At 52.4% G+C, this 19,975-nt stretch overlaps 1 protein-coding gene across 6 annotated transcripts in view; it reads left to right on the top strand.

Moving 5' to 3' along the window:
- CREB3L1 (cAMP responsive element binding protein 3 like 1) overlaps window positions 1-15,768 on the top strand; it is a 49,243-nt gene extending 33,475 nt beyond the window's left edge. For 4 of the 6 annotated variants that reach the window (XM_061462249.1, XM_061462248.1, XM_061462252.1 and 1 more), the window contains exons 8-12: window positions 1,337-1,405; window positions 3,343-3,442; window positions 7,285-7,405; window positions 7,844-8,090; window positions 8,488-10,263. In XM_061462249.1, the coding sequence (XP_061318233.1) occupies window positions 1,337-1,405; window positions 3,343-3,442; window positions 7,285-7,405; window positions 7,844-8,090; window positions 8,488-8,524 (574 nt within the window). In that variant the 3' untranslated portion in view covers window positions 8,525-10,263. Of the gene's footprint in view, window positions 1-1,336; window positions 1,406-3,342; window positions 3,443-7,284; window positions 7,406-7,843; window positions 8,091-8,487; window positions 10,264-15,275 lie in introns of those variants that run through there. The other 2 variants (XR_009744929.1, XM_061462250.1) reach the window with 2 other exon arrangements.
- Window positions 15,769-19,975: the final 4,207 nt, after the last annotated feature.

The following is a 19,975-nucleotide window of genomic DNA, read 5'->3' as shown; positions in this document are numbered from 1 at the left end:
CCTGAGGTCTTGCATATATGGTAGGCATAAGCCTAAGGTGACATTACATGACACTGATAGGGTGGAAAATAAGTCTTAAGGACCTAATCCTCTGATGCCTTTAGTACAAGCAGCCCCTGATGGGCATTCCCAGACAAAAAAGTCAATCCAGGTGCAAATTCCTATTTCTGTGCAAATACCATCTTCTTCCCTGTTATTAACACGATGTGAGATCAGCAAAATGGAAGAAAACCAACCCCCAAACCTAACTTCAATGAGCTCTTCTCACTGATGCTATTTATGTGCTCTAAGCGTGCAGAAACACTGAATAAAACCAGGTGCCTCAAAGCACCTTCAAGTTCTCCTGTCCTTCCATAAGCAGCACCTTTGTGTGCATGTCCAGGCATCAGAGCACATCACCCACAGCAGATCCTTCAGCTGGGGCTGGGTTGTTGGCTGACCTCGCTCCAGTGGCAGGTCCAGAGCATCCGAGCTGGGGCCTCTTCCCCAGCCGTGGCTGCAGTGCCTGTGTGTGCTCAGCGGTTTGTTCCGCTGGTTCATTGCTGTGACAGATGGCTTTCAAACAATGCCAGGTTTAAATGTGAACCAAAAGCAGCATTGTGGATTCTTTTCAAATGGAACAAGTCTTTGGTCAATTTGGCTTTCTGGCAGAGCTGGTTTGTCAAAACCTCCGCTTGAGCCCTTCAACATTCAGTTTGACACCTTCGCTGCAAGCCCAATTTTTACACGGAACGCCTGGTTCAGAGACCGTGCTGGAAACCTCCCGCAGGACCAGGCTGTGTCCCTGGCCTGCCTTCCTGCCGGCCTGGAGACACTCCCCTTCTCTCATCCCAACCACTTTCCCTTCGAAGCCGTGGGATGGATCCTGCAGGTTCTCTGCTGCCCTCGTGTGCCTGCAGTGCGAGCTGGCCCAGCATCTGCCCGGTTTTCACACACAAGGCGCACAGCCAGGGCAGATTCTCAGAGTGGGGCAGGTTTGAGTTTGTCCCCCTGTTCCTTTTCCATGCTCCTTAGGGGGGTTTTCAAGTGATGGAAAAGCCTGTGTAATAACAGTCTGCCCTGACTTGACCTGCCTGTAACCAGGTGCTACTGGCATTCCGACCCTGGGGAAAGCCTGAGCTGGGAACTGTCTCACGTTAACTGTCCACCTGCAATATCATCCCTGGTCCATCCAGGCTGGCTGCAACCAGATGGGCCAGGAACATCTGGCTCCAGGACCATATCTGCAGGTGATGGATGAGGCCACGGAGCTTCCACACACCAGGAGAGACAAGGATACACTTCCTTTCTCTGTCTGGCCTTTGTAACTAAGTTGCTGTGGGTTTTATTCCCACAGGGTTGAGACATACACCACAGAAAACAATGAACTCTGGAAAAAAGTGGAGACCTTGGAAAACGCAAACAGGTAAGAAGGGCCAGAGCTGCCCATGGTAGGGCAGGGGGCAGGAAGGGAAGCAGGGGGTGAGCAGGGAAAGGCAGCTCCCCAGCTCCTGGCAGCACAAGCGCTGCTCAGTGAGGCGCTGGGTTTGAGCCCATGACAGCAGCTGGGTTTGGTTAGAGAGCCTGGAATGTTTGTGTTGGGAAAGCCAGGCTGCTCCACAGCAAGGGGAGGGAGGGAAGGAGCATTTCTCATATCCCTTCCTTCTTCTCCCTGCAGCCCTTTGGGCTCATGCTGCCTTCCTCCCCTTGCCCTCCAGCCCTCTGGCCATCTCCAGGGCAGCTGCATTCCCTGTGTGAGGGAAGCCCCTCACACCAGCTTCTCGGACCCATTGTTTCTGCTCTTGGGCTCTTAGGAGGAATATAAGGCCCTGGACACAATGTGGCTGTGTCATTTCTCTTGAGAAAGAGCTGAACAGACTTGGTGAATATAGGGGAAGCCCATTCCCTGAATAAAGGTAGAGATCCCAGCTGCCATCAAATCCAGGGCAACCCCTTTGTGCATGTGGTACCCTGGCCTTTGCCCTGCCTCTTCCCTTGCAAAACAAGGCCAGAATCTCTCTCCCATCTGCTGCTGCTGTTCACCTGAAAGGAGAAAGCTTCCTTGGAAGCAAATAATAAAGATTCCCACCCTTGCCCTGGGAATGGGCAGCAGGAACTGAGCCCAGCTCTGCTCCCTCTTACTGGGGGCAGCACATGTGAGCAAGGGCAGTCAGCTGCAGGGCTGGTGAGGTGGGCACTCATTTTTATAGCCCCATTTCTATCACCCCAGCTGAAACTGAAGGGGAGAACTGCAGCTAGAGAGCCAGTCCCAACCCCCTCCCCCCAGCAGCCACTGCAGCTCATGGAGCCAGGAAATTATTAGGGGTTATTTTGTTAGAATACACATTGTGTTCTTTCTGATTGGGTTTGGTTTTTGAGCGCTGCCAGTGGGACACTGTGCTTCTCTCCACATTTCAAAGAGCAGAAGAGGATTTGGAAAGAGAGAAAGCTGGGATTCTCCTGCAATCTCCTGGCTCCAGGACCTGGCATTTTATAAAAGCTCAAACGTATTTGTGTTAAACAGTCAGTGCTCTCAAGGGGAAGCATGCAGTAGTTTGCATGTGAGTAACTTGCAGCCCTGGGGAACTGTGTGCTCTGTAGTCTCCCTCACCCCATATTTCTCCACCAGCTCAGTGAAGGGTTTGGTAGCTTTTAGTAACACACCTACTACTGGTTTGTGTTTATGTGTGCCAGTGCCCAGGTCCAGTTAAATGGGGCAGAGAGACCTTGGTACATGTTCCAGCCAGGGCAGCCAGAGAATGAATCTGAGCTCAAGATCTGGCTTTGCCCACATCCCTGTGCAGGGTTTGCCAAAACTGAAGAAGCTGGAGGGGATTTAAACAGTTTTCTATTTCTCTCTCCACCACTGGGGCACAGGTTGAGCTCCAAAGTGTGTGTCTGAGTGAAAAGGGAGCAAGTGGGTCTGTACTCTAGGTCTGACCTGACCACAGAGTTCAGTCTCCATTCCAGAGCCTGGTTTTCATGGTAACCTGCCTCTCCATTGCTCTGGGATGTGACTCCCTGGGCTTTGAGGCACCCAGGAGTCCTAAACGGGTCATTCATAATGGTGGGTAGTTGCAGTGAATGTTGTGGTAGATCTACTAGTGAGGAGATGGAGTGGGTTACCTTAATGTAACAGCATCTTGGGGCACTCCACCTGCAGTTCCTGCACACTTTATATCTCAAACTCACCCAGTTTTGTTTCCTGCTTCCCAAGCCTGTTTGGTTGGAGAACTTGAGCAAGACATAGCAAGGGTGACACACTTGTTCTCACAGGAAGGGAAAATCAGGGTAATATATGAAGGGAGTACTGGTATTCTTGTATCCTTATCAAGTTGTGGTTTGGGTTGTTTCCTGTCACAGGACTCTGCTCCAGCAGTTACAGAAGCTGCAGGCTCTAGTAGCTGGGAAAGTCTCCAGACCCTACAAAATGGCTTCCACACAGACTGGGACCTGCCTAATGGTATAAGCTTCATTTCCATCCTCCTTATGGGCCATGCTTCCCCAGCCAGCTCTGTTGATTGCCTGTCTCTGCCCTCTTCCCCCCTGCTCAGCTCTGTTGCCAGTTACATCTGTCTCCTTTTGTGTCACAGTCACCAGAACTGGGCCCTGTATAAGTACATGGGTAGTGTCAGCTGTTAATGTAACATCATTAGAATAATTCCTGCATTTTCACTGCCTTCTTCCCTGGGCAAACCACCACTTTGTTTGCTTTGCATTAGCTATTGGCCATTCAGCAAAAATCTTCAATGAGTTTCCATCATAATGGGGAGAGTTTTCTTTTGCTCAGTTGGTGATGCTTAATGTTTAAACCAGCAAGACAGGCCAACAGTTCAAGTATTCTTCCCAGTGGCTATTACCTTGTGTTTATCAGCAAGAAATAGCATCTGTTCTTGCTATGTCTGTACATCAGGCTTTGTTAAGTCCAGCTGGAATTCCCTTTGTTTGCCCTTTTTGACTAACCAAAATGATTTGGGGTTGTCTGATGGTTTTGGTAATCCTGTTTGCCTCTCCTTTCTCATAATGAAGCAATATTGGCTTCACTGTGGAGTTTTGGGCCATTCCAGTGTGTGTGTGGTCATAGATAAGCGTCAATTGCTTATTCTTCATCTAATTTTTTTGCTAGGGTGAAAGTTTCTGATCCATGGTAACAATATAACCTTCAACCCTGTGATGTCTGCAGCATTGTCATAGTAGCTGTTTGTGACAACTTTGTCAGAGTTAGTTATCTACATCTAGAAATCACTTCAGTACTGTTAACAGGCATGAAATGCAAGCAGATGGTGAGGTGCTTGCCCCACTTTCTCAGCACTCCAGTGTCCTGAGGGGTTGTTTTTCACTCTTGGTTCAGTTCCTTGGTTCGAGAGCCCCTGCTCTGTAATTTCCAGCACTTTCTCCTTCCAAAATCTGCTCAAACTGTTGCTACTCTTTGCTGCCCCCGTGTCAGACCAGATTTTAATGCCTGACTGTCTTTTCTGTTGGCTGCTCTGTGGCTTCATTCCCAAGTTGTTTCCACGTTTTCGGGTGTGACCCAGCTGAGCCCAATGACTCATTGCTCCTTAATGCAGCAGCTCGTAAGAGCACCCCTGGCTCCTGAAATCCTTCATTGCTACTACCTGGAATGAGCAAGTCCAGAAGAGGAGCCCTCCAGACATCCCCTGCGCTGCAGGCTGATAAAATACCTAATTTAGCTTCCCAGCAATGTCTTATCTCTCCTTGCTGCTCCCTTCATTCCACAGCATCCCAGCCCACACACCAACTCTCTCAGGCTTCCTGGCTCTAAAGCATTCAAAGAATTTGTCATTTGCTTTTCTGTCTTTGGCCAGTTCTTCTCATAGGCCCCCCAGTTCCCATTTCCAAATACAGCACTCCTTATCACAACAGATACGTAGAATCATCATGCCTTGTAGCATGGGAGTGGAGCAGAGCACCCTTCTTTTTTAGCCCTGTGTCATTCCTGCTGGATATTTGTCCTTAAAGGCATCCAGTGATGAACAGAACTCAGCTTCCTCAAGCAAACCATTCCAGTCCCTTGTTATCTTTCCCAGATAAAGCTTTCTTGCTATCTCATCTAAGTCTTCCTTGCATCAGCTTAAGCCTATTACAACTTCTGCCCACGGTAAGCAAGACGAGTTTACTCTCCCTTTGTGCAGCTGTATTTTACATATTTGATAACTATGGGTTTTGAGCAACTCTCTTCAGTCTGCTCTGCTAAATCACCACTCTTTCTTCAGTCTTCCCTCGTAGGCTGAATCACTGCTTGTTCCTAGACTTCTCTTCCAGACTTTTTCCAGTTGCCCCACATCTTTTTGGAAGCACAGGGCCGAAAGCTGGACACAGTGGTCCACCTGAAGTCTGGTACAGAGCCAGCCAGAAAGCCTGTTCATACTGCATGGGCTGAGATTCGCCCTTTGCAAAGTGACACTGACTTGTTCCCACCATGTGCTTCATTTTAACTCCCAGGTCCTCTTCCACCTGGCCACAAAGCCATTGATGTGCTTCCTCTGTCAATCAGGCCTGCCACCTTCAGGATCTCAGCAGGTCTTGACATTTGTCTGTACAGATCTGCTGCTGTTCTCTTGGACCACTTCTCCCCATGGTCAAGATCATTCTGAATTTGAATCCTGACCAAAAGCCAGTCTGCTTGCAGGCTCTCCCATCTGTAGATCTGACACAGTCCATCATTCAAGCCAAGCTTAAAACTGTTGAATCTTGCCAGAGCCATAACAGAGCTCTCTGCTCCTCCATCTGCTGCTTCCCCTCAGTTTGACAGTGAACCATGTGAGAACTCTGCTTTCAGGATGTCTTTTTTTGATTTTGGCCTCCACCTTTCCAAGTGTTTTTGCAGTGGTTTCCCTCATTTTAAGAGGGCAAAACAGTGAGACGGTCAAAAGCTGTGATGGTCAAAGTCAAACCAAGAGTTATGAAGTGTTGTAGAGTTTGAACTGGAACCGAATCAGAGCATCAAAGTTAACCTGAAACAAAACAGAGTAAAACCAATGCTGGTTTTCAAAGTCCCAGCTGAAACCCATGTTAAAGCAAGCTGTTAAGTACTGCTCTTTCCCAGCCCATAGAGCCTATATTGACGTAGAAGAGAAGAACAGGCTTCACAGGGCTGGCTCCCCTTTCTGGGAGCTGTGTGTTTGGCTGTGATAGCTCCAAGCAACATCTATTCAAAGTTTAATTTTCCTTCTCTTTTTTTAGTGGAATAAGAGTTCTAAATGCCTTGTGTGCCTGATATGATGTGCTTAGACATTTAATTCCCTTACTTTAAAGCCAGCCATGAAGAATGAACAATTAAAATCCCTCTTCACATAGCACAGTATCTCCATGCTGTTATTTGATCTTCCACATGTCCTGGAATCCACTGGTGGTCAAAATTACCTTGATGTACCAGCTTCTGTGTGTTCCTTAGGCATGGCTATTCCTAAATGGGTGGCTGTTCTGAAAAGCAGTCAAAGCAATTGCTAGCTGTCCCCACAGGTGTCCCCACAGGTCAAATTTAGCTGGTTTATACATAGATGCATTGCCTCTTTGAAATGCTCAGTCTGAGCACTGAGCTAGCAGCAGCTGTACACCACCCATGGCACGTGGGTGTTCAGGTAACAAGCATTTGGCTCTGTATTGTTTCCCATGTGTCCCCTCTTGTTCTATACTGGTAGTTCCCTAAACTCTATAGAGTTTTATGATCAGGACTGGCATCTCAGTGTGAAGCCTTGCTGTCATAGCAGAACCTTCCAGAGGGGAATTTCGAGGGAGCTTTCATCTGCCTCTCTCCTTTCATCACTGTCCCGTAGCTCTGACTGTTCTGCCTGACAGCAGAAGGTACACATGGTCAAGCATCCATACCCTTTCCTTGGACTATCATTGCTATCAGGTATTAGGTGGCTGCAGTTCTGCTGTCATTTCTGTGGACAGTGGCTTCACCTTGCTGTGTGCTGTGGTACCTCACAGATTCCTCCCAGTAAGCTTCTCTTCTTACAGCTCCTACTGAGACAATTACCAGGTTCCCTTTGGTCAGGGCATAGTTCATCCCTTCTGTTGAGTCTCCCTCTTTCTCACCTAGTTCCCCAGCTATGCCTTCCACCATCTCTCAACAACTGGACAGGCAAGTTCTCATCATTGAACCAGAAATACTTCAAATAAAGCAACACAAGGAAGCTTCTGACTTCCCTTCTAAGATTTGCAGCAGGGATACTGGACCACAGGAACCCACATGCTCTCACACAGCCTTACATCTGTGTGCTTGGGGGGAGTGTTTCTCCAGGGCTAGCAGCACTAACTCTGTGCTGATCTCCTCCCTAGGTGCTGGCACTCTGCTTCGTTCTGATCCTGGGATCCCTGATGCCCTGTCTCCCCGAGTTCTCTTCAACATCACAGACAGTGAAAGCAACACCAGCACCAGACCTTTACACAACTAGTAAGAGTGAGTCTAACGTGATTCCTCCATTTCACCCTGACAAACCATTTCCAGCTTTTTGTCTCAACATTCCCAGTTCAGGGATAGCATCCTCCTCTCAGTGCCTACCCCATATGCTGGGGCTCTGGACTGTCAGTGGTACAAACTCTGATAACAGCTCCATATTTGGACCTGTTGTAATTCCCTACTAACCATTGTCCCAAAACCATGACAAGTGTCAGAGGAAAGAACATGAGGAAAGAGTCCTGGGGCAGATTGTCATTTGAAGAGGCTGTGTGCAATGGGGGACATTTGCCTCCTGAAGCTGGGGGGAGGATGGGTATCCTGCAGAGCACATGTGCAAGGCCATAGCTGGGTGAGGGTGTGCTGAAACCACCACTGTGACTCACACCCATAGCAAGAGAACTTGTCCTCATTGCTAACCAACACTCTCCTCTTTTCCAGTTCAGTCACGGAGCCTCCTCTTCTATGATGAGGGTGCTGGCTCCTTAGAAGAGAGCTATAGCTCCTTCCTAACGGTGGACCATCCTGAGGGGTGGGAGCCTGAAAAGGGGCAGTCTGAGGAGGGAAGACCTCATCTGGCCAGGACGCATGAGGCAGCCAAATATCTCAGCAAATCCCACCTGGAGAATCCTGACCAGAACATAACTGACCCAACTCTCACCCACCTCAAAGAGCAACTCCACGAGAGGTAAGCAAGTGTTGGGGGGGACCCTGCAAGCCCCAAAACACAGCATGGTGTCTGGGAGTGAGCAGTAGCTTATGTATGTCCCTTCTGCTGCAAGGAAGGACAGCTGAGCTGCCTGGGTAGTACATTAGCTAAAGAATCATGGCTGGATGAGGCCAGTGCTGGCAGGGAGAGTAAAACCAAGTTTATTTGCTAGAGCAAAAGTCTGGGACTACATCAAGCACTGTCATAGAGCCAAGAAGGACTGGGTGATTCAGGTAGTTCCAGGCTTGCTGGTCATTCAGCTCCCTGGGGAAGGGCTTCCTCCTGGACAGAGCAAACCAGCTGGGCACACAGAGGTGAACTTGCATAGGAGGTTGTAATAAACCTTGTCTGATGCCTTGTCTTTTCTTTTCCTCAGGGAGACAAGCACCAGTGAGACAGCTGAATACTTGTAGCAGCTGCTGGACCTCAAGGCCTCATCTGTCTGACTGCAGGATTCCCTCCTCACTAAGCAACTGAGGGGATCTGGCAGGAGAGGACACTGCATTCAGACACTCCTAAACCGGCCTTGGGTTCAGCTCCTCCTCTTTCCCGTGCCCCCTCTTAGTACTGATCTCTCTGAGGGGAGTCACAGGACTGCCAGAACCAGCAATAAACGGCTGGTGAAGCCCTGGGACACCCTCTTCTCCTGGCCTTATCTCCTGATTAGATGAGCACTACCCTATGGATGTGGGCTCACCTTGGAGTGGAGGGAGATCAGAGGAAGCCCTCAAACTGTTCAGCTCACACCCCAGAGCCTCCAGACCAAGGGGGCTGTCCCCAGGTACGTACCCCTTGGCTACATCAGATGCACCTGAAGGAGAGAGAATGCTGGATTGACTGTCCTGCCTGGGGGGCTTAGGAGTGGGTGATGCTGGTGCTGAAGAGATGGCTCTGGAGAGTTTGAGCTCATTCCTTCCCCTCCATCTGTTAGTATACTTCTGCTTCTGTTGAGAGAAAACCTAGATCTTCCTTTACTCTAGTTTTCTCTTGATGGACACGCCAACGTAACTTCCACACCAACTATCTGCAAAGATCTGCACACAAACGGAGTGGGGGAGACAGATCCCAGATAGATAAACCACCATACGAATCAGCAGCTTCTGGACAACCAGAGCTCTGAAATAGAGAACAATTTCCCCCCACAGCCCACTTCTTCCCATGCTCAGCACCCTTGCTTTGGCAAAGGTGGTGTTTCCCTTTCTGTTTCCACCTTGGGCCCTACAGTGCAGTGCTAACCAGGTCAGTGGCCTTTCCACTTTCCATTCTGCAGGCCTCAAGCTTTGAGACTAGGTGAGAGACCTTAACCCCATCCCACTTCTCCATCCCCAGTTCTGCTTCATGCCAAATGGGGTCTTTCTAGGAACTTCCAAGGAGAGCTCTGAAGACCATTGGAGGGCTGTTGGATAACCATCGTTCCCCTCACATCCTCCATGTGCACAGCAGTGTTGTGAAAGCCACTGAGGACCTACTGGTATCTCTGGTGACAGGTACATCTGTCAGGAAAGAGGTGGCCCATCAGAATTGGCCAGGGTTACCAAAGACTGTTTTAGACCTAAGTGCTGGCACCAAAGTTAGCAAACTTCCCATTCCACCCTTCAGGCCAGACCTGCCAAATTCGGCGCTGAAATGACCTCACCTCAAGCCTATGCCATCCTCTTTAGCATCCAGACACCCACTTCTGACCCTTTTTCCTTCCCAGCAAAAGCCCTGCTGAAAGGCTCCAGTGTCTCCTCACTCTGTTCCCTCAGCTGCCATTTGATGGAAGGACAATGTGGGACATGACTGTGGGAGATCTGGGATGTGGCTGCTTGCCCCGCGTTTGCACCTGTGCACTCTGGCAGGTCTCACAGCAGGCTCCTCTTTGGCTTCTTCCGGACTCACTCTGCACTGCCCCAGCCTCTCCTTGCCCCCCAGGCTGTGAGTGGAGAGGGCTCCCTGGAGAAGGATGGGATGGTTCTTGCTCAAGGACTGGGAGAAGCAAGGGAGGAGCCCTCACATCCCTCTTTTCTCCCTTTTAAAACCGATTTTGCCCCCTGAAGCCATTCAGGACAAATTTGGACAAAGCTAACTGCAACCAATGAGTGGCCAGTGGGTTGAGGAAGAGGAAGGCCTTCAGCATAGCCCTGCTCTTTCTGAGGTTCCCACAGGACCTGCTGGTGTCCCATCCTTCATCCCAGCACAAAGAACCACTGCCGGGTCCAAGCACGCCCTCCTCCACCCTGCCATCTCCACTGAGCATGTCCCCCCGTGCCTCCCACTCCCACATTGTACAGAGACAAGAGCAGAACTCGTTTGTACATAATGAACCTTATTTTGTATTATTGCTGATCCCTTAAGATATTGTATTTTGGAGACTCTCAGATCCTATTTTCAGTATTGTATTTTATTAAGAATTAGTGCGGGCTTGGCATCTATGAACTTCTTCCTTGTTAGCAGCTCACTTTCTCCTTATACTCCAGCAGCTGCCTCTTCCCTCCTGGTTTTTGTTCTTTTTGTTCGGGTTTGGTCTTTTCTCAAGCCACCTTTTCCTCTCCTATCCCTGGCTCTGCATTTGCTTAGTGAAGCAAAATGAAAAAGAAAATAAAAAGATGCAGCATCAGCCCTGGGTTGATGGGTCCTTTCCTTGAGGCATGGTTGTGCCACCAGCCCTCATGCAGAGCTCTTCACCTCCTGCTCCCCCCACTGTCCCACATGCAGGATTGGTTCAGTGCTGCGACCTCGTGCTTGGTGTCAGGGGTTAAAAGCAAACGTGGATGGGATGTTTCCAGCAGCACTGATTTCTTCTGCAGTGCTGAACAAGTCAGAACCGTTCTGCCTCAGTTTCTTCTCCCCCTCATAAATACCACTAACATTATCCTCTCGGGTGGAGGAAGATCATGGAAGAGAGTTTATGAAGTGCAATGAGCTCCTCTGATGAAGGGGCAACAAAGACATTGGTAGTAGCTCCATGGCTCTGGTCCCATCCTGTCTGAAAATATGCTTAAATCTTTCTGTTAATGGTAAAAGCAGAGCAGCTGAGCTCAGATTGGCAATGACTTGGGACCTCTGACAGTCCATTCACATCTGCAAACACCGGTGGGGTTTGTTCTGATTTTGCATGAAACATGAGGCAACAAAGGGCCTAGAAAGCAAATCATTTTCTAAAAAGCTCCCTATGGGTCTGTTAGAATTTGGCCATTGAGACAACTCCTTGCAATGGGGCCTCCACATCTGCAAGGCAGCCCAAGCAGGAGCCCCTCTCAGATGCTAAAACGTGGCTCCATCAGGGCTGGTGCAGCAGGACTCTGCTGCAGGAGGAGGTTGAGTCTTTCAAAGATTTCTTTCTGTGGATTGTGATCTCTTTGTGGACAGAGCAAAACACTGAGCTGTTGCCACCCTGCTGTGACAGGGCTGGCACTGTGGCTTGTGGAGAGGAGCTGGTGGAGAGGAGCTCCCTCTTCTCTGCAGAGGGGTTTGACATGGAGTCCATGCCTGGTTAGCCTGACCCAGGTTTTACAGATCCCTGCAGAGCTCTATTGCCCTACACACACCCATGGATGGATTCAAGAAAAGCCTGACCTTGCTCTGCAGTTTTGTCCTGCACCAGAACGAGTTTTAAGTCGAGGGTCTGAGGTTTTCCCTGTGGCACGTTGTCCAAATCAGCTTCCTATCCCTGCATCAGTGTGATGCTCCTTCCCCCATCCTGCGACCAGGCTTCTCTCTGCAACCACCAGATCCCATCTGAGAGAGAGGCTCCTGCTTTGCTGCCCCTGTGAACCATCATCCAGGCCCATTGTGGCCTGTACCTTGCATGCACCCTCCAAAACGACAAGGGAGACAAGTGTAGGAGGGGAGCTCTTAAAAGGACAAGTTCTCAGGCTTTGGCTCCTTTAACACTGACGCAGCCAGAGCAACCCTAACTCCCATCCATCAGGAGCAAATTACCCTTCCATCGACAAATCCTCCTGATCTACAGTCTACCAGATAGCTGAGCTGCTCAGAGCAGGCACATCAGGATCTTTTGATCCCTGCTATGCCTCCTGAACGGAACCAGCCAATCACACCAGTCTGGTTTATTAGATTAACAAGCAGGACGAGAGGGAACCTTCTTTACAAGTCACCTTCAGCCTCACTCAGTTACACTGGGTCTGCTCTAAATGCCTCCAGCCAAGTCCTACCACACCAAGCTGGGCTTTTGCCCATGTGGGGCCACATTTCCAACAAGCCTCTGCACTCTCGGTAAGTTCAAGCCCTGAACAAAAGAACAACAGAACACAGGCTTTGTTTTTCAGAAATTATTCCCAACTGTTCTCTGTTACCAGGCCAACTTGATAAGAGAAAAGAACAGAATTGGCTCCTGCAGCTCCCTGGGCCACTGGCAGTGCGTGGCGGGTATATTGAGTTGGTTACAGAAGGATGCCTGGATTAGGGCTCTCAGGAGAGCATCTCCTCTTGCTGTCACGTTTTGGGACTGTGCAGGGAGTCCTCACATGAACCCACCATGGGATTGGCAGGCTTCAGTCATGCTGCATGGCAACAGCCTGGGCTTTTGGACACCTTCTGTGGAGAACAGGGTGTCTACACCTCCTGACACCCCTCAGGTACTGAGGGCTTGTTAATAGTGATGGAACTTAACCCAGCCTGCCTCAGCCTCAAATCCCTGTGGATTTTCTAACCTGGTGGCTGAAACAGTGCTTCCAGGTAAGCAGGGTTCAGGTTCCACTTCTTGTGCTCAGGGGAGGCACAAGCTGAGGGTCTTGGACTCCTCCCAGAGCTTTACTCACTAGAAATACTGCTCCCTAGAGAGCCTGTGTCCTGCCTGTGCCTGCAAAAGTGAGGACGGCGTCTATGATAGCATTGAGTATACTTGCACCATTCCGTGTGCCCATGCAGAAAGAAATCCCTTCCCAGGTCACAGGAGCAGCCTTCTCCTGCCTGTGCTCCAGGTAAGTGCGTGACCTGGTGCCAGAAGGATGGGACTGCCCAACCCCACCATCCAGCCACAGTGTCCCCAGCAGTGTCTGCCTGCACTTTGCAGGTCCTCAGGGAGCTCTGATGGCATCCTCCAAGGGAAGGATGCCCCCATTAGAGACAGACATGTGAAACATCCTGGGTGGGCACAGAGGGATGCAGAAGCCTGAGCAAACCTTTCCCTCCCATCATTCAGGCTCTGATATCTCTTCTCCTCCACACACAGAAGATCTGGATGCACAGCCTGTGTGAGAGCCCCACTCTGGGTAGAAAAGGATAAAATCCTCATCAGATTTTATCCTCTTCTCCCCAGAGAGGCTTTATGTAGCACAGGATCAGCCCCCATGGGAAGGCAGAAGGCACCCGCTGCCCTGCTGCTCTCTGCCTCAACCAGAGGTGCTGTGACCCTGCACTTTGCTGTGCCTGTCCTTGTGAGCTTTCCTGCAATAAGGGCCTCTGCTTCCCTCCCGGAAGCTCCTGTCCTATGGCACTGATGCAGCCCAAGTGGCTCACCCCTCCTTCCCGCACCCTGCGCTCCCCCAACCTCCAACTCACATCCACCCCAGCCTGGCCATCCCCTTCCTCAGCCACTGACTCCAACCAAGGGGGACAAGACATAAGTGTGCCAAAATCCGAGGGCACGAGTTGACCTGCATCCCGCATCCTCCTTAGCTCCTCTGGGCAGCTCAGCCAGTGCCGATGAAGGTGGCTCTCATAGCACATGGCCATCAGGGCACCTTCAGGGTAGGGCAAGCCCCAGGGCAGGCAGAGAAGCATCAGTGGGTGTTGAGAAGCAGCGAGGTGCCACACATCCCTCTGCACCACCCGGTACCTGCTGCTTCTTCCTTCCCACAGCCAGCTCCCAGCATCTGCTGTGCCTGTGGGTGGCAGGAGGACACGCAGCAGGGCTGTGCATGGGTGCAGGGAGCACTGGCAGGCTCCCAGGCAGGTCTCCATCGCAGCGAGTGAGGATGAAGCTGCTTCCCCAGGGCCAGCTCTGCCCATGCTTCGGCTTCCAGGGGGAACAAAGCCCCTGTGGGGGCTGGAGGGGCTGAGTCATGCAGCGAGGAGGGTGCAGGGCTCCTGCAGTCACGACTGTGCGGAGGAGTGGGCCCGGGGGCTGCCTTGCCCGGGGATGCACAAATCAGGTGCAGGACAGGGAGATGTCACTGTGACATTTAGGGCCAGACAAGGGTTCTGTGAGCTCTGTCTGGGTACCTGGAGCCCTGTGGTTACCGGGGAAAGGAGCTCTGCTCCAGGCCCTGCTGCTTCCCTGGATGGGGACAGGAATGTGCCCTGCCACAGGGCTGCATGGAGGTGGCAAGATGGATGAGCTGCTGCTGACAATTCCCAGAGTGATAAAACCATCAGAGCAGGCTGAGAACACATTAAAGCTCCAGTTGTGCCAGCCCTTCATGGAAGACACTGGAATTAGGGGTGACAGCAACATGTTCTTGAGGTACTGCTTGAACTCAGTACCTTGCTGCGGGTAACCGATGCACAGGTGGCTCTTGCAGACCCACATCTCAAATTTTCCAGTGCCCAGCAGGTAAAGCCTCCACATGTAAATCTGGGGCAGAACAAATCCAAACCAAGCAGCCAAGCACATATGGGAACATTGGGGGGATCTCTGACCCCAGCAGCACTGGGACAGGCAAGGCTGAGGCAGTCCAGAGCTGGGACCGGGGCCACAAAGTCAGTCCAAACCCAAGTCAGACGACGATACCACACTCCTGATGGATGTAGGCAGAGGGCAGTTGGGCCTTCCTACCTCAGGGTGCCAGGGTTGGAGGAATAATGCCTTGAATTAGTAAAAAGCAGGAACAATGTGGCTTCCCAAGTGGCAAGGACCTGAGTGAGCCGCGCTACAGCCATACCTCTCCTTGGGTACCACTGCCCAAAGCTGGGGACCCCATCCCTGGACAGATCTCACCCGTGCTGGACAGTGAGCCTGAGCAGCAGGCACTTGGCTCTGCTGGGGCTGCTGCTTTCCAGGCTGCCTGACCTTACCTGATGAGTGGTTGAGACCCAGCTCCCTGTGTACCCTTACAGGCAGCAGACGCCGTTGTCCCCGTCCTCTGCCTCCCTGGCCTGTGAAGGGTTAAGTGCCAGTTTCTGAGTGTCTCTAAGGTGACACCAGGCTGCCTCTGCAGCTCTCTGCATCCCCCCTCCCCACGCACACCCTCACGCTCACTTTCTGCTTTGTCTTTTGAGGGCTGCTGCAGGATCGGTGCACAGGCACCTTCCTCGCTGCCTACCTCTGCCTGCCTCTCCTGCTGCTGCTGCTGGGGACACCGAGGTATGTACCTGGCCCAAGAGGACCTGGCTGGAGGTACCCCAAGCTCTTCATCACTTGCTGGGAGCATCCCCATCCCTGGACGTGCTCTCTCCTAAGACCCCATCCTCAGTAAGTGCTGTGTTCCCCACTGCCCTCTCAGTGCCGGTACCTCCGAGGAGCAGCACCAACGTCTCCAGCTTTCCATCAGCTATTCCTGCGCTTTGCAGTGGCAGGGCAGCAGAGACACAGGAAGGCTGAGCTGCGTGGGCTGAGCTGCCCGAACCGCTCTCAAGAGGCTGGTAACCACCACTGCAAAAAGTTGGACGCTTCTTTTCCTCCGTGCTTGTGGAGCTAAGGATTGTCCCACGTCTCCGGGAGGCGAAGGTGCAGCATCGCGGTACCCTGTGGATAGAGACCGAGCTGCCGCGGAGGTAGTGGACAGACTCACTGCAGCATGGCTGAAGGGAGCTGGAGACACCTCACCCCGGGCAGGGACCATGGCGAGGAGGGCAGAGGGGCCACGGCGAGCCCCCGGGGAGCAGTGGATGCAGCAAGCACTGGGCAAGTGCAGCGCTCGGGCCTCAGCTCCCTGGACCCAGCCTGGGGGGAGATGAGCGGCGCGGTGGCGGCGGCAGGGGTGGAGGAGCAGGTCCTGCACTTGGCCATCAGGAAGCAGGTCTCCTACAGGTAGGAGTTCCCGAGTGCCGGGGCTGGGCTGGGGGCAGAGGAGTGCCCTGTCCCGGGGCATCTCCTTGCTATGGGGTCAGGGCTGGCTCTTCCTAGTGCCACCAGCAACCACCTCAGCACAGGGACAAGGGGATGGTTAGCCCCTTCCCTTCCCATCCATGCAACACCCTTTCCGCAGTGGCTGTCCCCTTGGCACCCTCACAGGCCCCTTATTTCTCCTTCTGTGCAATTTCCCTTTCCCAACCTGTGGCTGTGATGCTTCCCAGGCCTCTTTCCAGGTAGTCTGTGCCCAACAGCCTCCCTCAGACTCTGGCACGGGCCATGGGCTAGACATTTCCCTCTTAATCAGCTTATTGTCCAGTGCACTGGGTGACAAGGGACCTCTGATAACATTGATTCTCCTCTTCCCTGTCCAAGGGGACAAAGCAAACATCCCCTTGCTTGATTCCCAGGTCCAGAAACCTCGATCCCACCTGGGAGACTGAGCAGTGCTGCAAAGATGAAAGGGCTGAGATTGGGGCTCAGACTGGAAATGTGCCCTTTGGGGACACCTTTCAGCACAAGCAGTAACTGTGCTGGTTTTTGGTGTGACCCCACTACTGGGACTGGTCTGCTTACCCACCCCAGCAATGCCAGTGGAGGCAGAGAGTGGTTTTCATAGCTCCCAGGGAGCTTATAGAAGCCACTGCTGGTGATGCTCAGGTGAGCTCCTATTCCCTGCTCCATCCTGTGTGAAATCCTGCTTGGGTCAGCACCTCCAGGAGCTCAGCTCTGGTGGATAAGGTCTGGTCTCACCTTCCCCTTTCTTTCACTGTTTAAGCCCTTCTACCATTTAGCACCCCCAAACTGTGCAGAATGGCTCTCAGAAATCCTTCAACCCTGTGCCTGTCTATAGTAACAGCAGCACTTGCAGGACTGCCCCTGAGCTGCTGCAGGGTCTGAAACCAAGTGAAAGGCAGAAGGCAGAAGCCTCCTCCCTACCCTTCGGCTGAGCTGGCTTGGCCAAGGGACACCTCTGTGTCCTTCTGGGCTGTGCCACCACATCATGCTGTGCTCAGCAAGCAGCAGGCAGTTTACAAGCAGGTGGAAAAGTGATACTGAGGATGCTGGTGCCATTCCTGCTGCCATGATGGGCTCTCCTGCCACCAGTCTGGACTCAGGGACCCTTGTGCACAGAGCCCTGCTTGGGGCCAGATTTGGGGCAGGAGCTATCAGTCATCCCCTGCTTGTGCTCCTACCCATACAACACTTCTTTCCCTTTGCAACGGCTGTGGAGCGAACTGAGAGTAAATTGCTCTCTAATACTGTGGTAATGGGAAGTAATGGGAAACCGTATTAGTGCCTGCAGAGCAGGAGGGGCCCACGGCTGACTCATCTCCAGCACTTGTTATTCCTGCAGTGGGTGGCGAGCAGGAGCGGGGTGGCAGAGTCCTCCCTGAGGCAGCCCCGTGTCCCCGAGCCTTGCTGTGAGCTGGGGCAATCATCTGGTACCCAGGGCTGCTCTGTGAGGTGCTGGGAGCATCTCTGCTCCGATGTCACTGAGGATGAGGGATTACTGTGCCAAGAGCAGGGAGCCAGAGCAGGATTTTCTCCTCTTAGCTGTCTTCCTCCAGATGTGCGCAACACATTTTGCAGACGGATTAGCCAGCTGCAATTATCCAGCCTCCCCAGGGGAGGAAGGGACCATACTGCAACCTAATTTGATCAGCCTGAATTCGCTCCAGAATTGTCTTAGGATGCTGGGCTTTGTTTACATCCTGCTCGTCCCCTGACACCCTGTCTCTGCTGACACACTCCAGCCCATGCTGCTTGGCCAAAGCGCATCCGTCCTCCTCCACCATCACCAGGGGTGTCTCTGCAAGACACTTTGGTCTGTCCAATGCAGACTTTGCAGGAGAAAGGGGTCCGGTGGGGTTGGAGGGGGTGCTGCAGCTACCTGCAGGCCAGCTATGAGGGTGGTCTTTGGGATGAGCTGCTTCCTCCACGCTATGTCTGGGGCAGCGGAGCAAAGAGAAGGGGAAATGGGAGAAGTGTCTGGGATGGAAAACTGCTTGTGCCATCCTGTGACACCCACACCAGGTCAGGCTGTGATGGATGCATTGCCCAGAGCTGGGCTAACCTTTCATCCCTGCAGCATGAGAAGCCCTGGGGGTGCTGATATAAACCCCTTCACTATGGTGCCTGTCTCTGGAGGCACTTACCAACCCCTGGTACAGAGACTGGAGGACCTCTGTGAGCATGTCAATGCTCAATGTCAAGCGAAGGTTGGAGGCCCCATTCCTCCTGCTGCCAACCTGCCTGTTCCTGCTGTGACCCATTAGTCATCACAAGGGGCAGGCAGCATGAGCTGCTATATAAAGGCTTTGAAATGAGCAGAAATGATATTAAGCCCATGGAAATAAAGTGACTTCCATAAATAGCTGCTGCGGTGTAACGGAGGCGCCTTGGGAGGGTGGAAGAGAGCTCAGCACTCAGGTTATATTTAGGGCTTTGAGTAGCAGTTTCATGCCAAACTCATTAATGATGCTGGCTTGTGCACCAGATTTGCACGTTCTGGGACAGTTTTCCCAGCAGGGAGGTGCCTCTGCAGTGCCAGAAGGACCTCGTGCTCTGTGACCATAGTGAGCCCTGAGCAAGCGCCAGGGCTTTGTGCCTTGCTTCCTGGAGAGATGCTTCGGCCAAGTCTCAGGTCAGCTCCTGTGAGCCTCCAGTGTCTCCATCAAGAGTTAGTGGTGGGGCAGGAGCATCTCTAGCTCCTTAAGTGGAGCAGCTTCCATAGGGAGAGTGGTTGGAGGAACTTTGCTCCGTGATCTGGAGCCGGGGAGGGTTGGGGCAGGTGCTGCTGGATGCAGTTCAGGGCTCGCTCTCATCTTCAGCATGTTGTCAGTTGTTTTCAGGGTGATCTTGCAGCAGTGGCCTTTGTTCATTGTCGCTGCTCCCAGCAACCCAGCCCGCAGAGGTGTTTACCCAGAAAGGAAACCACAAGCACACAAAAGCTCAGGCTCCCCACACGCTACATTGATGGGTGAGAGATGTGCTGGGCTTTAGACCAGTCCCCTTCTGCTCTCAGCCACCTCCAAAGGGCTCCTCACCAGCACCTTGTGGTAATGGGTCCCTGTGGCCCTCTGTGCCCCCCCAGGCTGGCATCAGCCCCTGCAGGGCAAAGCAGAGCATCCCTTTGCCAGCTCTTATGCTCGGCAGGGTCCCCATCTGGCAGATGGGATGCAGCTAACGCATCTCACAGGCTGTTCTGTGCCAGGGAGCTAAATATAACCCAGAGAGCAGAGGGGGCTGCTTTGTAATGTAAATAGCAAAGGAAGCTTGGTCACAGGCACAGGCAGGGCAGAGGGGAGAGCTAGCAGGGCCTGCTGGGGTGCCTGTGGGGCTGCTTGTGGGTCTCTGCTGTCTTCTCTTCCTTCTGCCTTCAGATCTGGCTGTGCCCTGGGTTTTGTCAAGCCCTGGGGCAGAGGGTGAGCAGCCCCTTGGTCCAGGCTGGGGAAGAAGGGAAGGAGAAGCCTCTGTCAGCAGCAGGGAGAAAGAATGGGGCAGAGAGGGGGCTCTTTCCTCCGAGTGCTGCTTTAGAGCCCTTAATCGTGTTAGCGGGTCTGTGCAGAGCAGCATAATCAAATTGCCATTCATTCCGAGCAAGCCGAGCCTGCTCCGCTCTGACAGACACATCTGTCTCTGCATCCTGCTCTGGATCCAGGGAAAGGAGATGCCTGGCACCCGCTAGCACAGCTGGAGGGAAGCTCACAGTACTGGGAAGTCCTAATGAGCGAGTGACAAGCACGTATCTCAGCATCCTGTCTTGATCCTCTCTGGAGCCAGAGCCAAACTCTGCTTCCTTGGAACATCCCACTGTCAGGCACAGGCTGTGGTGGACACAGGGCTGGGATGGGTTTGGAGTCAGCATCATGCTTAGTGGACAGTCCTGGTGTGCATTCACTCC

The sequence above is a fragment of the Pezoporus flaviventris genome, unplaced genomic scaffold (assembly GCF_033815535.1).
Source record: "Pezoporus flaviventris isolate CSIRO_AGI_PZ_B2104156 unplaced genomic scaffold, CSIRO_AGI_Pfla_v1 ptg000035l, whole genome shotgun sequence".
Classification (NCBI taxonomy): domain Eukaryota; kingdom Metazoa; phylum Chordata; class Aves; order Psittaciformes; family Psittacidae; genus Pezoporus; species Pezoporus flaviventris.
Note: the sequence above shows the minus strand (reverse complement) of the source record. Positions and strands in the feature narration are given on the sequence as shown.